Source organism: Anser cygnoides, chromosome 7 (assembly GCF_040182565.1).
Source record: "Anser cygnoides isolate HZ-2024a breed goose chromosome 7, Taihu_goose_T2T_genome, whole genome shotgun sequence".
Taxonomy (NCBI): domain Eukaryota; kingdom Metazoa; phylum Chordata; class Aves; order Anseriformes; family Anatidae; genus Anser; species Anser cygnoides.
The window spans coordinates 12,286,985-12,310,098 of NC_089879.1; the positions used below are offsets into that span (position 1 = coordinate 12,286,985).

The 23,114-nt window shown below is 40.4% G+C and overlaps 1 protein-coding gene across 4 annotated transcripts in view; it reads right to left on the minus strand.

The window, feature by feature from the left end:
* Positions 1-23,114, minus strand: part of SORCS3 (sortilin related VPS10 domain containing receptor 3) — a 307,083-nt gene that overhangs the window by 9,128 nt on the left and 274,841 nt on the right. For all 4 annotated transcript variants that reach the window (XM_013174527.3, XM_067000505.1, XM_067000506.1 and 1 more), the window contains exons 18-24: positions 21,931-22,102; positions 15,531-15,717; positions 12,455-12,588; positions 8,257-8,380; positions 5,448-5,560; positions 3,423-3,554; positions 1,472-1,571 (exon numbers count right to left, since the gene is read on the minus strand). In XM_013174527.3, the coding sequence (XP_013029981.2) occupies positions 1,472-1,571; positions 3,423-3,554; positions 5,448-5,560; positions 8,257-8,380; positions 12,455-12,588; positions 15,531-15,717; positions 21,931-22,102 (962 nt within the window). The remainder of the gene's footprint in view (positions 1-1,471; positions 1,572-3,422; positions 3,555-5,447; positions 5,561-8,256; positions 8,381-12,454; positions 12,589-15,530; positions 15,718-21,930; positions 22,103-23,114) is intronic.

Genomic DNA, 23,114 nt, shown 5'->3' on the forward strand with positions numbered 1-23,114 from the left:
CAAGATATTCTTAGGGAACACATAACTACCAGAGAATTGAGCTCAACTCTGTCTTTGCCACATCTGCTTTATTATCACCACTGCATGGTGCATGCTGTTTTCAGCAAGACCAATCAGTAGGAAATTAATTGACTCTTGTGTCCTTTGAAAGCCAGGCTCCTTTTTCAAGACAGGGCAGTAACATCTCCTAGTGAAAAGGCACAGCAAGCCACACTCATCTGAATGGCCAATCATTCCTATATTAACATTCTGGCCTATTTCTTTTTAGGCTTTTCCAGGGACTGGAGTGGAAATTAAATTCATGAAGTGTGGCTTAATGCATATCTATTCTCCTCTGGAGAAGCAATCTCATAGTGACCATGAACAATGTGACTCTCATCTTTCACAGACATGTCTGTCTCACACGTGAAAGTGTCCTGGTCTTTTGAGAAGCCTCAAAGCTTGCCCTTCTTTTGGACCTTGCAGACCTGCCCATGACTTTCTAGTCATGGTGGTTTTCATAATGGAGAGGAGCCCAAAGCAATAATCCTGGACTCAAGCACATACTACGTTATAACATTTTGGAGTTTTGATCCATTCATCCTCAGCATTTTTGGTGGGGTAAATAAAGTGTATAATGATACCTTGTTCATGCAGCTATTTCTACAGCTCTTTGGAGCAGACCATCTTAATGGACTGAGCACTGTGCTGAGAATCAAGTGTCTGATGAGAAGTCCCTAATGATGTGCAAATGTTTGTAAGTAACATCTGAACATTTCTCATTTTGCATAAATATTTGGTTCCTTTTTTGTTCTTTCATTCTTTTTTTCTTGTAGCCCTCACTGTCTCAGCAATAACTGAGAGCTTCAGTCTAGGCTGGCCAAAATTCTCAGCTGCAGCTGAGAGCTTCACACTAGGGTGGTCTAAAGCAAAGGCAGTGATGAAACTTTAAGTAATTATTCATTAGTATGTGAAAATTGAGATGTGTAACACTGAACTTTAAAGAAGCTCTAATTTGTAGAAGTCAATATTCAGGCCTAGATCTTTTCATGAGTATGGTGCCCACATAAATCTTCTTGGTTCACCGTGACATTAACAATCCTTCTCTGCAATAACTATTTGATCCAATATCCATGAAGGTTAGTAAGAATACTCCCAATTAATTCTACAGGTGCCCAGTAAGAATTTAATAGAAGATCATTCACCTGATGTTCTAAAACACCTGAAAAATATCACTGTACTAGTTAATTAATCTGTAAGAAATTCCTAAACGGAACTTGTAATACTTGTACAAACAGGTGCATGAAGATGTCACAGCTGAATTCTGTTTTCAACACTTCCTCCTTTTGCCACAGACATTGTCTCGAGACGATTAATCCTAAATATTCCACTAGCATATACCAAATTGTGTGTGCTCTGATGTAGAATCATCCTTCTGGAGCTATATGAATCCTCAAAAGATCCATAGCTATGCCTTTTACTCCTCACTCACCTAATGTTAACTGAGTGACATACACAATGACTTCAACACCAGGCTTCAGTTCAAACTGGACCAGGTTTTGGTTGAGAGCATTAAAAAGGATTTCAACAACCTGAGGAAATAAGAGATACAAGTAGTTACAATATGCAAGAGAGCAGGCTCTGGAGAATGTTCAGGAAAGGATGTAGTCTATGAATGGTGACTAACATCTTATTGGCTTCGGGAAGAGGTGGAAGAAAGCAGGGATGTGAAAGGAAAGTGAGAAGACTGAAGAAGTGAAGAGAAACTTGTACGTGTGCTTCAGACAGAACTGAATGTTACTGAATGCAAATCTCCCTACAGGACAGACATTTTCGAGACTCGGAGTGTTATTATACTTCTCCTAGAAATATGGGGCAGGGAAAAGAATGGGGAGTGGAAGAGAAATAAGGATCTTTTCACCCTCCAAAATGTCATGTGAATTTGAGCTAATGCACCTGGAAATCACTGAGATATAGGCTTTTCATTAGTGAATGATGGAACTGAGATGGGTGGTCCAGCCTAGTAAAATCTCTTAACTCACTCACATTCAGAACAACCCTAGTCATTTAGATCCTGTTTAAATAGGTTGTTGGGGATGCTACAAATCCAGTTTTGAAGATTAACGTCAAACTTGTCATATTTCTCCTTCATTTAGATGAGGGGCATTGGAGTGGAGGTTACTCATGGCTCAGCAACCTACCTATGATGTATTATTTTGTTGCCTTGCAGCCTATACTTAACATATACTGGAGCCTGAGCTTGTTAATGCATGGTCTCTACAGAATAGTTCTGATGGCCAGAGCAGAGCTCCTCAAGCAGGTGCTATCAATTGGTTCCAAAGTACAAGTGAGTATGCTTTTAAATAAAGTTAGAGCACTAGAGCTTCAGTTCATGGTTAACTAAGTCAGAAACCCAATCTGAGACGTCTGCATAATACTGATATATGAAACATTTTTACAACCACGTGTTCATGGAGAATTCTAATATGGGTAGGTCCTACTGAACAGGACAGAAATGATTCCAAGAAAATCCCTCCAAATAGCCTTTTGAACTTTCCCTCTGCCATGCATCTCTTCTGCACACTTAACAACGTGAATTTAAGAGTGAAGCTTTGCTAGCTTTCTAAGACAAATGTACTACTCTAAAGGGGCTGACTTTGCTCAGTGGGTGACCACAGCTTCCATAGAATTCATGAATCCTTTGAATTATTCATTGTTTGATCACAGAAGAGTTACTCCTGCAGGTGCTTTGAGATGGGCTCACACACAGCTTCCACAAAGTAGAAATGGTGCATACAAGAACATAAGCTATAGCCAAGCAATTTTTCCAGCAGTACTTCACTCCTTTGCCTTCACAGACCTGATTTAATCACTTGGTAATTCTAGGATAAAAAGCTTCAGCAGACTAGTGCTGTTGTTCCTAGCTCTTCCCTTGCCTACATATCACTGTAGCTATTCATCACTGTAATTACCTATTTATCTAAATGGATGGATATTGTAACTTCCAAATATAGTTTGCACACGCCATTCGCTGCTGCAGAATAAAGAGGTCTTGTTCCAGTGATATACAAGCCGAAGAGCTTGATTTATTTTCAGTAAACCTCAGTATATTATTGTGCTGCTTTGGCCTCTGTCTATTAGCATTCCTCCAGGGAGTACGCATTCAAGGTTCCTTTGGCCACAGCTTCTGTAATGAGGACACACCTCTGATCTAGGAAGAACCACTGCTGGTAGACTGTGACATATCTCAGTGAGGTGCTTGGAAAGCCAATTTTCCCTGTAAAAGTCATTCTCTTTAATGACATAAATATACTGCCACAGTCCCAGATGCATCCAGTTCCATCACAGTGATTGCAAGTCATTTCTAATGCTGCAAAGGTTGAGGGAGCCATCTGCAAATGGTATGATGGGAGTGAATGGTCTGTGAATCCTTCTTTCCTTACCTGCTCTAGATCGGCCTCACTGCTTTTCCTCATCTCTGTTGTATTTTTATGGGGCAGTATGAAGAGTTCAGCAGAAGTAGGCAGCCCAGGAAATACAGCTACCAAGATCTGTTCATCAGGGATACCAGTCACCTAAAAAAAAGTAAAAAGGAAGTCTCTAGCTGCTCTTATGTTACCGATTTTTCCATCCACTATGGGAAACCGTGCTCCTGTCAAATTGACAGTTCTGCCATAGATGTTGTGGCCCTCACGAACTGCTTTGCCCATTTAGTGTGCCTTGAACTAGAAGTTCTGCTAATGGTACACTATTTCATTTCTAGAAGTAAATGTAGGGTTGACAACATCCCTGGGCTCAAAGAGCTCAACCCAGAGTTCGAAGTCCAAACTTAGGGTGTCTCCAGGTCTGAATTTTCCATTAAGTCCTCACTACAAAAGAATGACCCAAAGTCAAATTCAGAGAGCCTAACTCAGATCAACCACTAGTAAGTGTGCAACTAATGGCAACATATGAAGAAAATTACCTACAAACACTTTCTAATATCAGGTTATGGGGATCCACACATGCCATGTGCAATATATTTCTTCATGTCTCCATTGGGAACTTTTTTTTTTTTTTAATGATAGAGCTGATCAGAAGGAAGCTGCTCAGCTTGCTGAACCAAGATTCAGGCTCCATGCCTGACTCTCACTGCTGTCTTTATCATGACCAATAAAGTTACTGCCCTCTGGTTGTACTTCCCAAAACCAAGTTGTGCATCCTCAGCACAGCAGGAAGCTTCTCCTCCTTCAGAAACTCTCTGCTATATGAGGCTAACCCAATAAGCCACCTGGTCCTACTCCAACTCAAGCTCCTTGGCCTCGTTCCTGAACTGAAATGTATTGACAGGGCAGCCTCTATTCCTCGTGATCTGTCCTATAAGCATAGACTGCAGGCCGCAACCTCTCCCAAAAGGATATACAGACAAGCATTTCTATATGCTTTCTGATGTTGTCTGTAATCATTCATTGTTACAACATAATTTATTTTTTCTACAAACTTGACTCTGAATACAGTGAAAGGGAAGACCAGTTTAAACAGATGAACTAAGTGTTTTCTCAGGATGGGAAAACAATCAAGGAAACTCTCACAAACTGTGAATTTTGAGTGGGCTGTGGATGAGAAAAGCTGAGCAGGAATGCACTTTCCTCGTAAAAATAATCAGCCTTCATTTCTAAGAACAGCTGTAGCTGAAGAAAAAAAAATAATACCACAAGATATTTTTTTGGCAGAAAGTAAAAAACACAAAACCTTGCTTAAATCCGTCTCTTGATTTCACACAAAACCAAATTCCCTAGCTATTTAATATCATAGATTATTCTGTCCCCTTTCCTGCAAGAATCTGAGTGCTAGTTTACATATTCTAATTAATCCCAAAGGAAGATTCAGTATCTTACACACCAGAAGCTTCTCTTTGTCCTGTATTTTAAAAGGTAAGTTTATTTTCCCTCTGAATCTTCATTTTCTGCCCCAGTTGGAAAGGGAGTAGAGCTTCATAAGATTCACCACTTGCTACACTTAGTTCCATTAGAAGACTGAATATCCAGAATAAGTAAAAATATCTTTCTCGTGCATCTAACATTACTACAATATCTGTCTTCTGGGACAGAGTGGATCAGCTGTTCAGCAGGACACAGGAACACTACCCAAATGCTTGGAACAGAAAACAAGGGACTCTGTAATATCAATTTGGCAAATAAGAGTAATAGTGATGCTATTACAATCAGGAATTTGCAAAGTCCTTAGGGATATTAAAAGCTGAAAAATGCCACAGAAACATTAATAAAAGTAATTACAATATTTTCACAGAATTCCCAGAATAGTTTGCCTCTATAAAAATATTCAGAATATTAAGCAGCAGTCAATTTAAAATGATAACTTCATTACTGCTGTTCTTCCCACTCTTCTAAGCTAGCATGTTGAAAAAGTCTGCATGCTTTAACAGCCTAGGCAATGTTTGAGCAGAAGAAGAGGAAACAGGAGCTCACCTGTGCTAGAGCTCTTCTGATGACTTTGCCAATGTCTTGTCTCCATTCAGGAATGTCAGGGTTGTGGTAGTCCAAGTTAGGAGAAAATGACAGGAGTTGAGACTGGAAATATTCTGGAATAGAAGAACAGTATTGATGAGAAAATTAAACAAGCAGTGCACAGGGTACAGCCAAGGGTGTGGAAGTAAACTGAAAGACCATGATTAAAGTAGCTTAAAACAAAAGAGAGATTAAAGGATGAAGGAAGAAAAAGGGCTAGCTAACACTAAGCAGGACAGAAAACTTGCAATGAAATAATGTTCTTACAAAGGACGTTTTGCCCTAATGACAACTTGTGGCTTTTCCCAGAAGAAATGGAAGCAAGAATGAGGGAGGTGAGAAGATGCTTTCTCTTCACAAAGGCTCCAGGCCTAGCAATTTTGCCGCTTAACTTCATCAGATTCCATTTACAAGGAAGTTAGTTGACCAATAAACAAGATGGCATCTGCCTGAAATTTGGAAGGTCTGCGCAATTACATGCACTGTGGTCTGCAGAGAAAACACTTACAGTAAGTAATATGTTTTCAAAAGCAAGCATTATCTGTTTGCTCTCCTGGAGGGAAGCCATGAGTGGTTAATACCCCAACAAATCAGAGCCCAGTGGTGCTAATGACAGGCTAATCAAGCAGTGGCTATTCATGAAACACTTTGAAATTACTTCCTAATTGACTGATTGCAGGGAGGAAGAAAAACTTCCTAGACTTCAAATACAGACCAATATCAAATTTTCTCCATTTCCATCTCTCCCCTCTGGTGTCACTAGAGTCCAAGCCTAGAATACTTATGACAAATAATGCACAATGGATTTGGGCCAGTGGGAGAGACAGATTCAGGATGGGAATCACACTCAGATATAAGTTATCCGAGTAGAAGACTCTTCTTTCTGTTTCTAGAGGTGTGCTGTGTCTCACCTTGAATCACCTGACCTGCAACACTTCAAATAAGTACCATTGATCATTTTTAAGGTACCAGTTTTAGATCAAGCTAAACCAACAAGAGTATAAATGAGGAAATCCACAGAACAGCAGGAGTGTGTCAGCACAGCATTTGGCTTGCATCTTTTGCAAGTTCCATTCTTTCTTTTTAGATGCTGCAATATTTTTAAATAAAACAAGCATAAAAGAGCAGGTAAACTCTCTCATGTTCCAAAGGCTAAACCCAGACCCTGACATTTTATATGCTTTGAATGGAGGGTTCAAAAGTCAAAATCCTCAGTACCACAGCCAATTTACTTTTTGACTAAATTCTGTGCTGTTAGCCACAATTTGAGAAGACCCTGAATAAATCTCCTCCACTGCTAACATCACAAAGCCATAGTCCTGCCCAGAGCCATAACAATTTAACAGAGGACACTGATTAGGATTGGTAATCCAAATTAACCAGAGCAGGTGTTTACCAAAGTTGTCCTTCTTTCTGTATTCAGACTTGAACTGATCACCAGATCTGAGGTCTGGACAGACTTGTCCTTTAAACCAGCTTAGTCTGCAGCATGCTGCCACATGGAACTATTTGGATGTTCCAACTAGATTAATATCTCTGTGGTAAAGTCCCAAACTTTGGATCTTTTACAGAGAAAAGCAAAATTTTTTACAAGATGTTTAAAAACCCTCTATGGGACCTACTGGGACCTTTACATCACAAATACAAAGATCAAGATCACCCACGGGACCCATCTCAAATGCGCCTGATTAAGGTTTATTCCAGAAGCTAGTGGAAAGCTGCAAGTTTCCCAGACCTAAACACTGCATCTTGCAATGCCCAAAATGATCAAGTAGAGGGTTACTTACATTTGTTAATAGTGAGCTTGGGTATTACTGCATCGTATCAACAAATTATTAAAACCCACTGCATTTCACAGCCAGACAATCAATAAATATCTATTTAGCTGGTTGTTAAATGTGAACATACAGCATTCCAGTCACCAGTGGCACATTTATCTATCTTTAATTACAGAAACAAGACACACACAGTTCAACCACACAGTGCAACCTCAGTTATTTGAAGTGCAGGCTTCTCAATAAAACTTGCTGTCCAAAGAAAAGCTTGCCCTGAAACGCTGGATGCCAGAAACTGGATAAGGAAAACGAAGACAAGCCCAGGAAGAAATTATTCTCTGGAGAAATCTCAAAGTCCTGTCCAGAACTGCTGAGAGCGCCCTTCCACTCAGGCTTTATTGAACCCCGAACTAGGACAGCTCTGTGGTCTGTTAAAGAGTGCTTTGGGGAGCCTGTGATGTACAGATATGGCACAAACATTACCCACAAGGAAGTCCAGTAAACACAAATATCCAGCTGTGGTATGGAAGATGGACAGAGATACCAGCCACAGAGACATTTCTACCCCATGTCTTCCAGACCCTTCTCTTTATACAGTCACTGTATAAAGAGAAATATTGGCTGTATTCAGGCTGCCTTAATGTTGCACCATGCCTGCTTCTTTCCACAGCTAGGAAGCAGAGGGAAGGCACTCTGGCTACACCCCTAAGTGGATTTTATTTTGTGAGTTCCCAGTCAAGAAGGCAGTGGGATGACGCCAGACACTTTACTACAGTGCTGAGTTTACAGATTTAGCTATCTGCCCCATTCGAGTTCACTTCTGTATTTAGTGATCAGGACAAATCTGATCTACTTTGTTTCCAGTTAACAAATGTTTGACTTCAGAGGGCCCTCCAGGCACTAGGGAGCTCAGAGTTCATTTTGGTTCAGCAACGACTGCCTTTTCTTCAACTCTAGATGTTCCCTGAGATCTGGTTGTAAAAGGATGAGGGTACCGTGCACTGCGATCTCCTTGGTGTCTTGGATGAGGGTGTTGCCCGCAGCAACCTGCACAGTGACTGTGTTCATCCCCTCCACAGCGAAGACGTAGGAGATGCTGCTTTCCAAGGTGATGAGGGGCTGCAAGAGGTAAACACAGATAGCAATATAAAAATCAGCATTCAATTAACTCAGACACAACAGACACCTGAATAATTCACCAGGCCACAGTATCCATCCTCCCCTGGCTGACACACAAACCATGCTCAGAGCTTGCGTGTCCTGCCAAGGCCTAAAAGCACGTGACCCAACCATCACCCAGTGAGACCATCCCACAGGCAAAGCTTTCTCTCACTTCAATAAATGCCTCCTGAAAAATTCTTCCACTGAATTGCAACCCATTATACTGTGAATACCTCAGTAGGGCACAGTCAGCAACGGCAGAATTAACGCTGCAGAATGCAGTGTTGTACACATGCGAGCATGCAAACTCAGCACGGTTGCTTTATCAGCTGTGCAAAATACAGGGTCCAATTCAGATCAGCATTTGACTATAAACTTTTTCAGACAATCCATATTGTTCAGACGCAGGATCAGCCCCCTCTCTTATGAGCGCAAATCCATGCATCTACCTCAGAGCAGCACTGCTCAGGACAACAATGATACCAAATATCGACCTGTCCATGTTTCAAGCCTGTAAGGTGTAAGCTAGCTCCAACTATAAGCTGGCAAGCCATGTTAACAAGGCTTAAAACATGCCATAACACCTACAGAGGCTGCTGTCTGAATGTAGCTGGATGGCTTCCAGAGCAAAGTTGACCTGTATTTAGCTAGTTCAGAGCCATGGCAGAGAAAGCTGACTTTATCTGCACCTTCTCAAACAGAAATGTCCTTGACAGCACTACAGTTCTTCTCTTAGCACAGAAAACCCTTACGCTGATACACATCTAGACAGGAAAAGTGCACCATGTTCAGGGAAAGAGATTTGTGCATTGAAAACCAAAGGTCTAGCCCTAATAGTGCCTTTGAGCTGACAGCTGGTCTATAGACACATCTCTTGGACTGGATTAAACCATTAAAATGGAAATAGTGATAGTGGTCTCCATTGCAAAAGCACTTAGAGGTCTAAGAGCACAGATAAAATCATTGTACCATTGCTATTGCCTCTTCACCAAACTGCCAGTTTGTTTCCAGAGAAAAATAAATATATAAGTAAACTAAGCCATCTAGCTCTCACACTTCATCCCCTCAAACTGTTAATTTGCCTGCATGTCACAGCAGTGGCCATACATGTCATTTTCATAGGCAAATCATAGTTTCCACTGGCATAGCCCAGGCTGGCAAACAGATTTCTCCCCTGCAGAATGGCATCATTCTTTGGCCATTAGCTGAAAAAGCATTAGAAAAAAGTAAAAAAAAATGATCACAGGAGACAAAGACCAAGTGAGCAAGGATGCCAACTTGGGGTAGCCCTGGAGTCATAGCTAACATATACTAACACATATATCTAATACGTGCACATCCTGGACAAGCAGAATAGACCTATATTAAACTGCAGCGATATTAGCAATATTCCTGGAGGTTGCAGGTTGTGATTCTGTGCAAAGGCAGATAAGAGGAACCAATCTGGTCTTTAAAATTACTATTTCTCTTTTTTGTATGTGTGCATGCTGGACATTCCGTTATCATGGCTGATTTCACCTCCATCATGGAATTTTAACATTCAGCCAACTCCTTAATTTTAATTCAAGCACCAAGACCTGGAAACTAACTCTAAATTAAATCAAGTAGTTCAAGGTTCATTTGCTCAAACCTATTAGACAGCTGGACGCATTTATTAAACTGGACCTGTGTTAATCCAGGCAAATTGGCCTTTGGGTATACAGCAAAAATTAGCACTGCAGAAATTCAGAACAGTGATTCTGGCAGGGTGGGGCAGCACAAGAGCCTCAGCCTGGGCATTTGAGCGTAAGACAACATTCGCCTGTGCAGCAGCACAGAGTACCTTAGTGACACTGCACAGTGACACAGGACACATCTGGTTCTGCCTGGGATGCCTACAGGCTGAACAGGCACAGGAGCTGCTATTCCTCAGTATGGAACCAGAGTATATCACCTAACAACGCCAGACAGTCACTACGCACAGTACTACACATCGCACACCATAATTCATAAACAAATCAGTTTTCTCAGCTTTGACCTATCCTAAGAGCCACGCAGTTTGCCCACGAGTGAGCACAGAGAGGGACTCAAGGTGTATATTAAACATCCCAGAAGGAATTTTGATGTGATGCAGATTGTTGTCTTTAAAAAAATTAAAAAAAAAAAAAAGTGTCTGCTGTTGTATCTATATCCTCTGCCATTCATTTGTCCGATGCTAGGGGGCACAGCTGAAGTACACTTCACGAGGTAGCTGGAGAGAACACTGCGAAGAATGAAAGGTGCTCTGATTTTCGCTTTGGCCACAGGTTAAGTGGCACCATCTTTACTAATCCATACACCAACATAATTAGGAAAAATTTCCAATCGCTCCAAGGTATTATCAGGTTCAACTGCCTATACTCTATTGCCGATGGGGCTGAAATTCGAGCAAGGTGATAATACAGGGAACAAATCATATTTACAACATAGCTCCAAGCACCATGAGAGATTAATTGAAATCTTCAGCACACAGCATTGGCTTGCTCTACCTTTTCTAGACATCTTTCTATTTCAAAAAATCTTTTTTAAGGCCCTATTCACAATTAACTTTACATTAAAGAGAAAAGTTGTTGCAGGAAAACTCTGGCACCCAGACGCACTCAAAAGCTTAAGGAGATAATCAAGTTAGTGGTGCCTAAACTGTCTCAGATATACCATAATGTCTGTCCATGCATGAGCACTGAGCATAAAATAACTGAAATGAAAGGTGATTTTGCATTCCCCCCTCTCCCTCTCAGTGCAGTATGAGCTATGTGGAGTTACCCTATATTTATCATGAACTAAATGTATGTACATGGGTGGTTGCCACCGCTCAGCAAAGGCACAGCAACTTGCCAAGCTGTAGTAACTAGTTTTTGTTCCTGAGGTTTTCTGGTGCCTCAGTTATGCTTCCATAAAAACAGGTGAGTTCTCCAGTGTGCTTCCTAACTTGATGTAAAATCCCAGTACGCACAGCATTCACTGTTTTCTTTTTTTTTTTTTTTTTTTTTTTGTATCCTGCTACTATTGGTAGTCAGGTTAAGAGATTAAAAAACAAGCAGCTTTGTCAAAGAGAAAATCAAATACTTGTCTGCTATTTTTTTTATCCCAAGTTCCCTATTTCATGTAAAATCCCCATTTTTTTCTACTGTGATCCCACCTCAGTGCCCACCTTCAATTGCAATTTAATAATATAGACAGTGACGTGACTTAAGCTGCCTTTTGTAAATAAAAGCAGATACTGTATCGCAAATTATTGGCTGTACATTTCAGAACTGTAATAATGGAAGACAGTACTTGTGTCATCTGTCTCATTCCTAAAGCCTGCATCAAAAGCTGTAGCTAATAAGCAATTCTGCTCTCTCTATTTGAAAGCATGACCACAACTTGCAGTTCCACTTACTTTAATTATTGATTTTAAAAAAGCACTTTATAACAAATTTTTGCCGATACCCTGAAAGTTCACTACAAAGCAAGTCTCACCTCTGTCACTAATATATATCCAGGCTGTGAACAATAGTCATGGACAGTTACAAACAGATCCTTGAGGGTCTAGCTTAAAATTCTAGATACAGTTGTCCAGTTTAATAAAGGTTATTTGAACACCAGCAGCTTTAAAGTATTGTGTTGTAATCCAGCACTATATACTGCATAATGGCACATAATGGAAACACCCATGGTTATTTGAACACCATCAGTTTTTAAACAGTGTTGAAAGCCAGTATTATCCCATACATAGTAGTATATAATTCAGTTAAGTTGCAAGTGAATTCTAGTAATAACAGTGTTCTTCAAAGCTCAGTAGGGCTGATAATAACCACATGTAAAAAAAAGTAATGACTTCTAAGAACAACATGAGACAGGAGGAAACAAATTCAGAAAGGTTTAAGTTCAGATAATGACAACCTTTTTTAGGAAGGAAAAAAAAAAATACAAAAAATAAGCAAAGGCAAGAAGTTTTCATTAGGGTTGAGAGAGTTCACTCTCTGGCACAACAAGCTGGGGAAGTAAAAGTGAGCCAAAAGGCAACCATACCTTGGTGTTGTTACCAAACCACCAGAAATAGGTAAGTGTGCCTGCTTTACTGGGCCAAACTACTGCAGTAATGTTGACATCCTTATTCCTGATGGCAACAAAAGGGACATTCAGATGGACGTGCTCCACCGGACCTACAGGAAGAAACAGTTCATTATTAGAGGCTTTGAGTTAAATCCTCTCTGCTCAGTTGTGAACAGCAAGGATCTTTCCTTTAAATAAATCAAAGCAAAACAAAGCACTGTTGCAGTGAGACTATTATAGATTATACAAGAGAATTTCAGCAATGAGCAACAGAAAAAGATACCATATTAATAAACAAAAATCACACTTTTTTTTTCCAGCTCTTAATTCTATGAGAGCCAGAGATGCACATTTTTCACAGTGCTAATTTCAGACAGGGTCAGCACTGTTTTTAAAAGACAGATGTTTTAAAATGCAGGCTGAGGGTGACCACTCAACTGTCTTTGCACTGGATAGGGCAGGCTGCTATCGTAGTCTTGAGGGACAGGACACAACGGAAAGAAGGTGTTTTCTTGAAAACATATCCACTGAGCTACTAAGATTAGTGAGCAAATCATTTTAGCCAAGATGGCTTAAATTTGTTTACATATGAGGTATTTATGACTTGATTAAACATGTCCTGACAGTTTCTCTGTAGAAGGTGTCCAAAAGAAAGATTAATGATTTGGGGCAAGAATGGAAAACTTTAGTATTATTTTGACTTTGGTCTGACCTTGGAAAGTCTTTGGGAAGTTAATTACCACTAGTAGAAATGCAGGAACTACTTGAAAGATGTATGCATTGGCATATCAAAGTATTTAACACAGTTTCTGAAGAACTTGTTTCCAAAAGGCTTAAAAGCATAAATGCAAAATTGCGTCTAATAGAACCAAATGTTCAGAATGAGTCCACTGCACGAAATCCAGATTAAGAAGAAAGTTTGTCTCCCCCCAGGACACTCCCTAAAAAACTGGAGAAAAAAAAAAAAAAGTTTTTTTTGTTTGTTTGCTTAAAGCTTTTCCTACTATCTCCATTTTTTCCTCCTTGTCAAATTTTTGGGTTTTGCTTGTGCTGACTTCTAGCTGATAACCGGGTGCACATTACACAGCGTTACTGAGCCCTTGTGGTTGGTACCTTTTTAAAACATGGAAAACTGATAGACTATCACTGTGAGAAGAAAAGGATGAAATAAGAAAGAAGGGAGATTTTTTTTTTTTTGATAAAACATTAATTTGGGGAAGCAGGAAATTTGCTGATTTTAACTGAGACAACCTTCTTATGTTACCTTTCAGATCTTCAAATATGAAATAGGGGCATTAATCATTTCACCTACATGGATCACAAGAATTTTGGAAAGCAAGAGCTGTTCTTTTACCACCAGAAGATACAGCCCCTAGCACAACAGGCCCCTATTCTTGGTTTTGGCTTTCTAAAACTTGTTTTTTTGTTCTTCCTTTCAAAAGGGATCAGAGTCATCCCTGAAATTTGTCTGTAGCAAGTACTCAGGATTCCCAAGAACAGCAGGTTTCCCCAAATATTTTCTAACAGTGCATGCTAAGATGAAAAACACTAAAATCTTCAATTCTTTTAGATGAGGGGATGAGTTGAAGGAGAAAAAAGTACTATTGCTTGAAGTCCAGGATCTTCTTTCTACTTTTTTTCAGTACAGGGTTCTAGAACCAGACATGTTATAATAAGGGTGACTTACATAGTGGGCAATTTGTCTGGACATTTGAACTTCAACAGCAAACCTCCTATATTGACTAGAATATTCAAATATATTTAAAGTCTAGTACTAAAGTCTAGTATTGTCTTGTCCTCACTGTTACTGTGAATGTAAATGCACGGAAAACTTTTCTCTAGAGATAATGATAATCTGGCCATCAAAGAAGGCTACAGAAGTCAAAGGAGAGATCTGAGATGCTGAAGAAAAAGAGAGCAGAACAGCACAAAAAGGCCAAGGCAATGGCCCCTCTTTGCATTTTGCTCTGAAATCCTCTACATGGTACAGCAGTTCCTGGGAGAAAATCAGATAATCCATACAAAATTCATTGTTATTACCAGGTAACCATCACTTTTGTCAGTTAATGGACCAAGGTGAAGAAAAAAACAGTTAATACTCTAATAACAGGTTGTAAAATGCAGCCATGATTGACTTTGAGGGAATTATGAGCATAATAAAATCTTCAAGGAACATTTATTCCTTCACATAGGGAGCTTGAAATTTAGAAGAAGAAAATAGTTCTTGCATTTTGGAAATGTCTGACTTTCTTCCTTTCAGTGGAAAAGCAAAAGCAAAAAAGGCAGACAGCACAGAAGCCATTCTGACACGCAAAGGGGAGAGGTGGACATGGCTGAAAACGCTGTTAGGGGCACAGCTGAAGAGGTACATCTGAATGCAGATGAAGCTCTCTGCCCAGGAGACCTAGTACTCTGAGAGCAGGACAAAGAACCGGGATATTTCTGGTCTCATCCTTGGTTCCACACCTTCCTCAGGCTTTGATAAAGCCAGCGAGGGGCTCTACGAGTCTGCTCACGTGCCAAGTGGAGAGAGATTGCACTGATCTACAAAATAGGAGGGGAAAGTCAGGAGTGCATGTCAAACACATCAAACATGAAAAGTAGCATATTAGTCCTCAGTATATTAATATCACAGGAAGTATGTTGAGGATAATGATTTTTGTCTTATTTAATCAACACTGAAAATTCCCAAATCCTGTATCAGAATTTCGTAGATTAATCTAAACCTCTTGATATCAGAAGCACACTGAAAACACACATTTGGACTTTGTTTCATTTGCTGTTTGGCCTTTAACCCTTTCAGAACCATTTTCAAGCTTTTCAGCTACGAGTACTGAAAATATACTTTTGTTAAAAGATGCTTCCCTTTCTCTTCGTTCAATAAAATTTACTTAGCAAGGTAGAAGAGTATCTGAAAGTCCAAGCCTTTGGAAGAGTGCGAGTTGCATATATACCTGGGATTTTCATGTATTCCTAGATGCCAATGAATTTGGGGGGATTTTCAGTGAGGTCAGGATTTCGCCCAAGGAATCGAGCAGGAGGAATTACTTACAGACCACATGCAGGAAGAGGACAGCAGTATCAGAGCCCAGGCTGTTTTCTGCATAGGCTGTCACCTGAAAGATTCCAGCGCTCTTATACACATGCCGGATGCCATCCTCAACAGGGCTGAAATTTGCATAGGATACTGCAATGCCATCTCCAAAATCAAGTTGAATGTTTGTCCTCTGGAGATCACCCTGCAACAGAAAAGGCTGGATTAGGAAACTGGGCTGATAAGAGTTCCCTCTATCCCACTGCTCACCTCTATTTCATTAACATGGATGCGAATTCTTAACTTTACCAAAAAAGTTTAGCTTCATTCTGTCGGTCTCAAAAGGGGCCTGACTCAAATCAAGCTAATTATATACTAGCGGTACTTAGAATAGATGAGCATTTGCACCTGTAAAGAGGTGCTATTCCCTCATCTTGGGTTTAGAAATTTTAAGAGGGTAGAGTGCCAAAGGTGCATATATCAAGAGGGCTATATTTGATTCATCTGGTACAGTGCATGGTTGGGGGTTATGTATTGCTGAAGCGGCTAGTGCTTTGCACAACCCTTTGCTGAATGGGTGGCATCCAACAAGCATCTCCACACAAGCAAAAAGATGTGAGGCACTACACTGATAGGAGTCCAGATGTTGACTGGAGAGAAATTCCCAGGTGTACGTGGGAGCCTCGGGGACATTCTGGAGACAGAGCAATAGTTGAGGTGGCTCTCCAAGATATTCCAAAGAAACAAAACCTGGTTACTGAGATACTGTAAGTCTAGCCTAAGCTAGTTTTTCAGGCATCGTGAATAGTCAATGGAAGAGAGAGACAACAAGACACCAAGACATCCTGTCCTAAGATAACTGAGACAGGTGATATGGATTATCTTCTGCAAATATCCTTCTCTGTACCCTGATGATAAAAAGTCTAGATAACTAATTTCAGCTAGACACGTAACTTCTGGATGGCTGAATTTATACAGGTTGAGTCCCACATGGAGCACTGACAGCTTTTGTCTAATGTCAGTCAACACAGAGATAGGGCCCCGTGATACACAGGAGAATGAAATAGATGATGAGAAAATCCCTTCTATGATTACTGTCAATGACAGCTATTAAATGAAGGGGAGAACAACAGACAAGAGATTCCAGCATTGTAGGTATTGTCTAGAAGCAGCAGCTGCACTGTTTTAATTTAAATCATGCTTTAAACCACTGTAGTTGAACTATAGAAGTGTCTGTTATTTCAGTTTCTAGGAGCCTTATTATGTACTTGTTCCCAGCTGACTAAAAGTAACACAAAACAAGGCTAATTTAAACAGAGTGAAAGCCCACTGCAGTGATTTCACTAAACTGAAATAAAATTACACCCCAGATTAAATCTCTGCAGCTTTCTGTGTGTGCATATATATATATATAAACTGTATTGGCCCAAGTAATTTCCTATCATGAGAAAGGCTCCACTGCATTCACTATGAGTGAAGATACCATAACCTTTTAGAGATGTTCCCAGCCCCAAAGTAAAAACAATCTTCAGCAATATTGATGAGAGTGAGATTCCAGAGGAAAAAAAAAGGGGGAGGTGGGGGGGGAGGGGCAAAAATCCCTGCTCTTAGATGTATTTTTGTGTGTGTGTGGTTTGGTTTTCTTTTGTTCTTAAAAAAAAAAAAAAAAAAAAAAAAAAGGAAATGGAACAATATTTCATGGCCATCTCATAATAAACACCATTTGCTGCATTTGCTGTAAGTGTGCAAGGTCAGGATCAAAGCTAATGTCAGTTCCAGTACATACTGATCTAAGCAGGGGAGGCAACCATGGAACTTGCAGCCAGTTCTTATGTACTTCCCATCTCTTCACAGCCAGCTCAAACCCTGCAGGGCTCTACATCCACTGGCCTGTGTAAGTGGCAATGGCGGTACTGTCACAGCCAGGATGGTGCGTTCTGCTACTGGTCCTGGTCCTGAAAGTGCACCTGATCTTGTCCTTTGGATGGAATCCCTGAGAGCACAGACAATAAGCCAGACTACACTGCAGTATGTGTAGGTAATCAGGACTGCAGCATGCCCCACAAACTTTATCTTCCCCATAGGCTGTGCTTGCATTAACAAATGAGGGCACAGAAAGGCTATTTTCAGGGATGAATTTCCCTTGAGTGTACACTTAGAGTCTCCAAATACACACCCATATAATCAGGTTTATTATGTAGATTTTGAAATATGAGTATTTGGTTACAGATGTTAGATTTCTCTCCTTTCTTGCTCCACCATTCCCATTTCACAGGAGCCAGGGGAGTTTTGCTATTGAATTTATTGGGGCACCATTTTCACCTCTGTCCTACTAGGACATTAAAAATACATTAGAAACCAAAAAGAAAACATAGATGAATAGAGTGGAATTGACAGTAAAACCTATCTATAATATTGCCAATAATATCCTTTTCATAGAGAGGTGCTTTTTTTTTTTTTTTTTTTGTCATCACTCAACAGAATTCTCTAGCAGGGACAAAATTACACTCTTGAGATATTCAGTTATTTGATAGAAAGACTCCCATAGCTTGTTAAGCCCTTCAAAACTACTTCTCAAGAGAATGTTCTAAGACCACAAGCTCATCTCATACGGAAGGCACTGAACAGAAGATAAAAATTTGATCTGGGATGGATTCATCACTGGTGACCTTGGGATGCCACTCTTGCACCTATCGTTGCAGCTCCCCTCTCCTGCCTTACAATTCTCTTTTCTATTTTGTCCTTGCTTCTCCAGTCTGACTCCAGTCTGATTTGAAAGGGGAAGGTTTGAAGTGGAGAAACAGGAACAGATTTTTTTGTGGCTAAGCAGTAGCAGATGATCTTTCCAGCCAATTATCATAGTTTGGTCTTCAATGAAAATCTAGCCCATCACACCAATCCTTCCTTTCTCCCTTCTATACCTCTGTATCCAGTATATAAAATACTAAAAGAAGTGTGTTAGCCCCATATATGATGTCAGACGTTTATGAATATAAATTAAAATAGAAGTGGTTGGAAGCATTTCAAATGGATAAAAATCATTGCTTTCCATATATATTGAAGAGGTGCATTTTATTGCTTTCAGCCCCATAAACTACCAAAAGCTAAAGGCTGTCACAAAGACTGGAGCTCTGCATACAAGCAGGAAAAAGGTAGTGGAATGGGTGGAAAAGTGTATTGCCATGTAACAGCCTTTCAAAGTCATCTCCCCATCAAGACTAGCTTGGAAAAGTTTTCCTGCCTGTACACCTATGTGATATATTTTGGTCATAAAACCACAAATAATCCAGATAAGGCAAAGGTAAAGGAACTCAGTGCAGAGTGCCAGGGATCAGAAACAAAGCAACTGCTGGCAGAGAAGAGGCTTGGGAGTGAACTTTTCTTCCCACCGCATTCACAGACCCACAACCTCATTGATGCTGAATCAAAAGCTGCGGCTCCTCTAATGAAGCTCTCAAATTGCTTGCATAAAAATATGGTATGGATGTGGCTATCTCTTTCTATAAACACAGTTTAGTAATCTACTAATAGATGTGCAGAGCTCTAATACTTGCTCAGGCTTGTTCTTTGAATAGTCACTGCTTGCTTTCTCAGCTCACTTGCAATTACAACCCTGTTATCAAGCTATGCCATCACCTTATAATTACTGAAAGAGGGAAGCTGTGAGACGACATAAACAGAAGACAATGGAACAGAACAGCACAGTAAGTGGAGCTGCCACATAAACAACCATTTAGGCCTGAGGGGCATTTACGTATCCTTCAGAGGGGAGCTGGGGATATACAGGAATGATCAGGTGGAAAAACATATACATCTGGTCAAGAACACAACTACATACAACAACATCTTGGCAGTCTTAATTCTTCGTGCTCAAATTCAAATTTCTTTTTTTTTTTAAATGAAAAAACAAAGAAGGTTCTTAGTTCCTCGTGTTCCTCTGCATATATACATAGTCCAAATCACAGCCCAGCCCCATACTTCTAAAAACAGCAAAATCAGTCACTCCTCTTTCCTTTGTCCATTGTCATTACCATGCACATATTCTGAATTACCACTGTGAGTAATACTCTAAAGGCTAATCTATAAATCCTGAGAAATTTAGTTTTCCACTAACTGTAAGAAAACATTCATTTACCATCGGACAGCATAAAGGTCAGCCACTCACACCAGTATATCGAGGGTGTGTGTCTTTCTAGGAGGTAGAAAGAAACCAATGGCTAAGCACAAAGTTGATGATCAGGATTAGTCTAGAAGAGCAGAAAGGCTGGATGGAGGCGACACGTACCATAAGAGGGCTTGTCAGACTGTTGTGTGGCTCAGAAGGTAAGTGCAGACATGAGTGCAATGCAAACCACTAAGAAACAGACTGAGCAGAAAAGTTGGAGGGAGGCTGGAATTAATCTGTGACAGCAAGATATGTACTAATAAAGACTTCAGGAATGGTTTCTTCCAACTGCTAAGGAGTAATTTGATGATAACTCATTTGTTTTGCTGACTGTCCTTTCAAACAGTCTCAGGTTCATACTGGAATACTATTTTGCCCAAAATCTCAGTGTGATTTTTTTGCCTCTTAAAATGACCTTTTATTTTAAGAAACAAACTCAACATACAGCTCTCTGTGGAATAAGCTGTTCACCCAAAAAATACATGTTCTTGAAAATAGTCTTCTTAGAAAAAAAAGCAACCCGTTTCAATGAAATGTTTCTCTAACTATCCTTATTTTTTAACAAAGGATAGACAACTCCCTCACATATTTATTCAGCTGCCTCTTCAGTCTCTGAAGCCTTGTAAAGGCTCCACTCTTCAGCTACTTCGACTGCTGCCTTATTCCCCATCTGTTTATCATTCTTTGTACGCAGCAGTTCCGCTTGAGTTCCTTAATAAATTACTACTAGATTCCTAATTTTTAGATTATGTCTGTTCTTTTCTGAACTCCCACTCACTAGTGTCTATACAAATCGTCTTACCATGTCAAGTCTGCAGAATATAAAAGAATCAGCCAGGTAGACAAGAAATCCCCTTTGTATAAAAGCAGAGCAGGCATGAACCTCTGAGGAAGTATGTAAAGAAGCCCTGTCAGATTAGTGTGGTCCCAATGAAATGTCTAGTTACTGCATAAGATTTTAAATTAATAGAAGTGTGTGTGTTTAAAAAATAATAATAAGGTATCACAAGAAAAAAACTTCCCTATTGCAGTATGCTCAGACTTACAACAGCTTGTATTCTTGAAAGTCTAAGCTGATGGAGGCTACACCTGGGACTGGGAGGGGTAGGAACACTACACTTGCACTGTTTCTAATATGATTTTCTAATATGATCTACTGCTGCTTGTTGTCAGAGGCAGGGCTATGTTCGTGACCACGACCTGTCTGGCTACCAGCTGTACCCAGCTACTATCCCAAAACAAAGTACACGGGGCAGAGTAGATGACAAAATGTACTGTTGGTTCTTCAGCACCACCTCACTTCCTGGCTGCCCCTCCTGAGATACTCGAAGATGGCAGAAGTAAGGTTGTGAGTTGACTCTTAAGTACAGAACAGATGTACCATGAGCCATGCTGGGAAAATCAGTGTCCAATCTGACCCTGAGCCTCCAATTACACCTTCCATGGGCAGTCAGGAATTCCCAGTAGGGGAAGGTAGCAGCTGCAAAGAGAGCAGGAATTCTTGCAGTGCACACATATACCCCTAAAAATCAAATCACAAACCAGAAGAGGCAAAAGGTTATTTGAAAAACCCTCCTTCCAGCCCAAAAACGTACTAAATGCCCTACCTATCCAATTGTTCACTGGTCCACAAACTTTAGAGAACCATCTATGCTCACCAAGCAAAGGGATAATTGAGACTAACAGAGGGAATCCTACCACATTACAAATAAACCAGACAGAGGCCGTACCCTCAACTCACAGAAGTGGGTTGAGGAGGCTCAATTCCTACTGCAAAGCAATAATGTTTGAACTTCCCTCTCTGCTCTCCATAAAACCAAAAATGTTCTCCAGTGTTCTTAACCTTTCCCAGTGGTGTTTCACCTAAGACAGAACTAAAGGTTTGCAACTCAGAAACCAAGAATTATTAAACATAGAGACTCCACCTCCGCCTCACAAACTCCCTAAACTGCAGCTCAGAAGCAACAAGAAGCTAGTGGAGAAATATATTTTTCATCAAATCTCCTATCTTTCTTGAGCATCATCTTCATTCTCACTGATAGACAGGAAAACCAGCCAAATACACATTTGACTTGACTTGACTTGTTTCTACATTTCTTGTACAACCCTCTCTTGAATTCTTCCAAATATCAGGAATGTTCACTGTTTGTGACCTGCCTGATTTTCTTTTTCTTCTCAGCAGCCTGACACGTGAAGGGAAAATAATACCAATCCTGTGATACTATGAAAGGCTTGCAGAGCTTGGTAACACACCTCTTCCATAAGGATGATGAAGGTGGCATTCTGCCCCTGCTCTGTGACCAACTTTCCATCAGCGGTGAGGATGTGCAGTCCTCGAGGTGCTTTTCCAGGGCATTTCTCCACCTTGGCCATATACTTCTCTCTCAAGCCATCTGTGCAGTTGTTAGACACAATCCTTCGGTACCTGGGGAGCAGTAACAAAAGGAGATTGGGCTCAAGCAGTGGGTGGAAAATTTTCTTTGTTAAGTTTTATTTCCCCATATTAATGCATGCATTTTCTCAAAGGCTAACTGCCTGCATGATTCCATCACTGAAAGGAAGAATCAAAGAAATCTAATACTTTTTTAAATTGGAGAAAGCCAAACAAATCACAATTCAACCTTCTCCAGAGATTCTCAGCAGCACCAGTGAGAAAACAGACAGACATTGTGGAAGTCAATTACTCTGTGCTGTTGAAAGGCAAAGAATTCCCCCAACTCGCTATGCCTGCAGGATTGTCCCCTGCATCCCAGCTTTTTATTACATTGTGTCTGCCTCTACTCTGCTAGGAGGCACTTGGAATAATCTGGCAAGGGCTTTGTCCAGTTCAATTTTAAAGTGTTTCAAGGATTTTATTTTTTTTTCCTCTTGGCTCTGCTTGGAAGCGATTAGCAAACTTGCAAGACACATGGCTATTCCCAGTGTTGTTGAAGGGAATTAACCCTTTCTAGTAATTTCACACTAAAGTACAGGGTTGGTTAAGAAGATCCAGAGTCCAGCTGTTGCATTCTTATCTCTCTGTTAAGAAGGCTACAAGCAATCACGTTGGCCAGGGTTCCTGTAATTACATGTCACATTTATAGCAACTCTTAAACTGAGGGGTGGTAAGGGGGATATTATCTCTGAAGCAAAGTGAATCCAAACTCACAGCAGCCCCACTTTCTTCAGCCACCTTCAACTATCAGCCACAAATGACCCTGTCATAACAAACGAGCATTCAGGACCCATGATTCAGAAGCAGCCCTGAAAAATCTTCAGGACCTGCAGTGCCTGAGAAGGAACATCGCAGTTTTGCATCGTCAAGTACAACCACCATTTCAGAGAATCCCCCACACAACAGAATAGCATTTGCAAAATGATACTACCATAATAAACCAACACTTGCCATCTGTTCTGGGTAAAACCAAGAGAAACCAGCACATGTAGCTTGTGTGAAA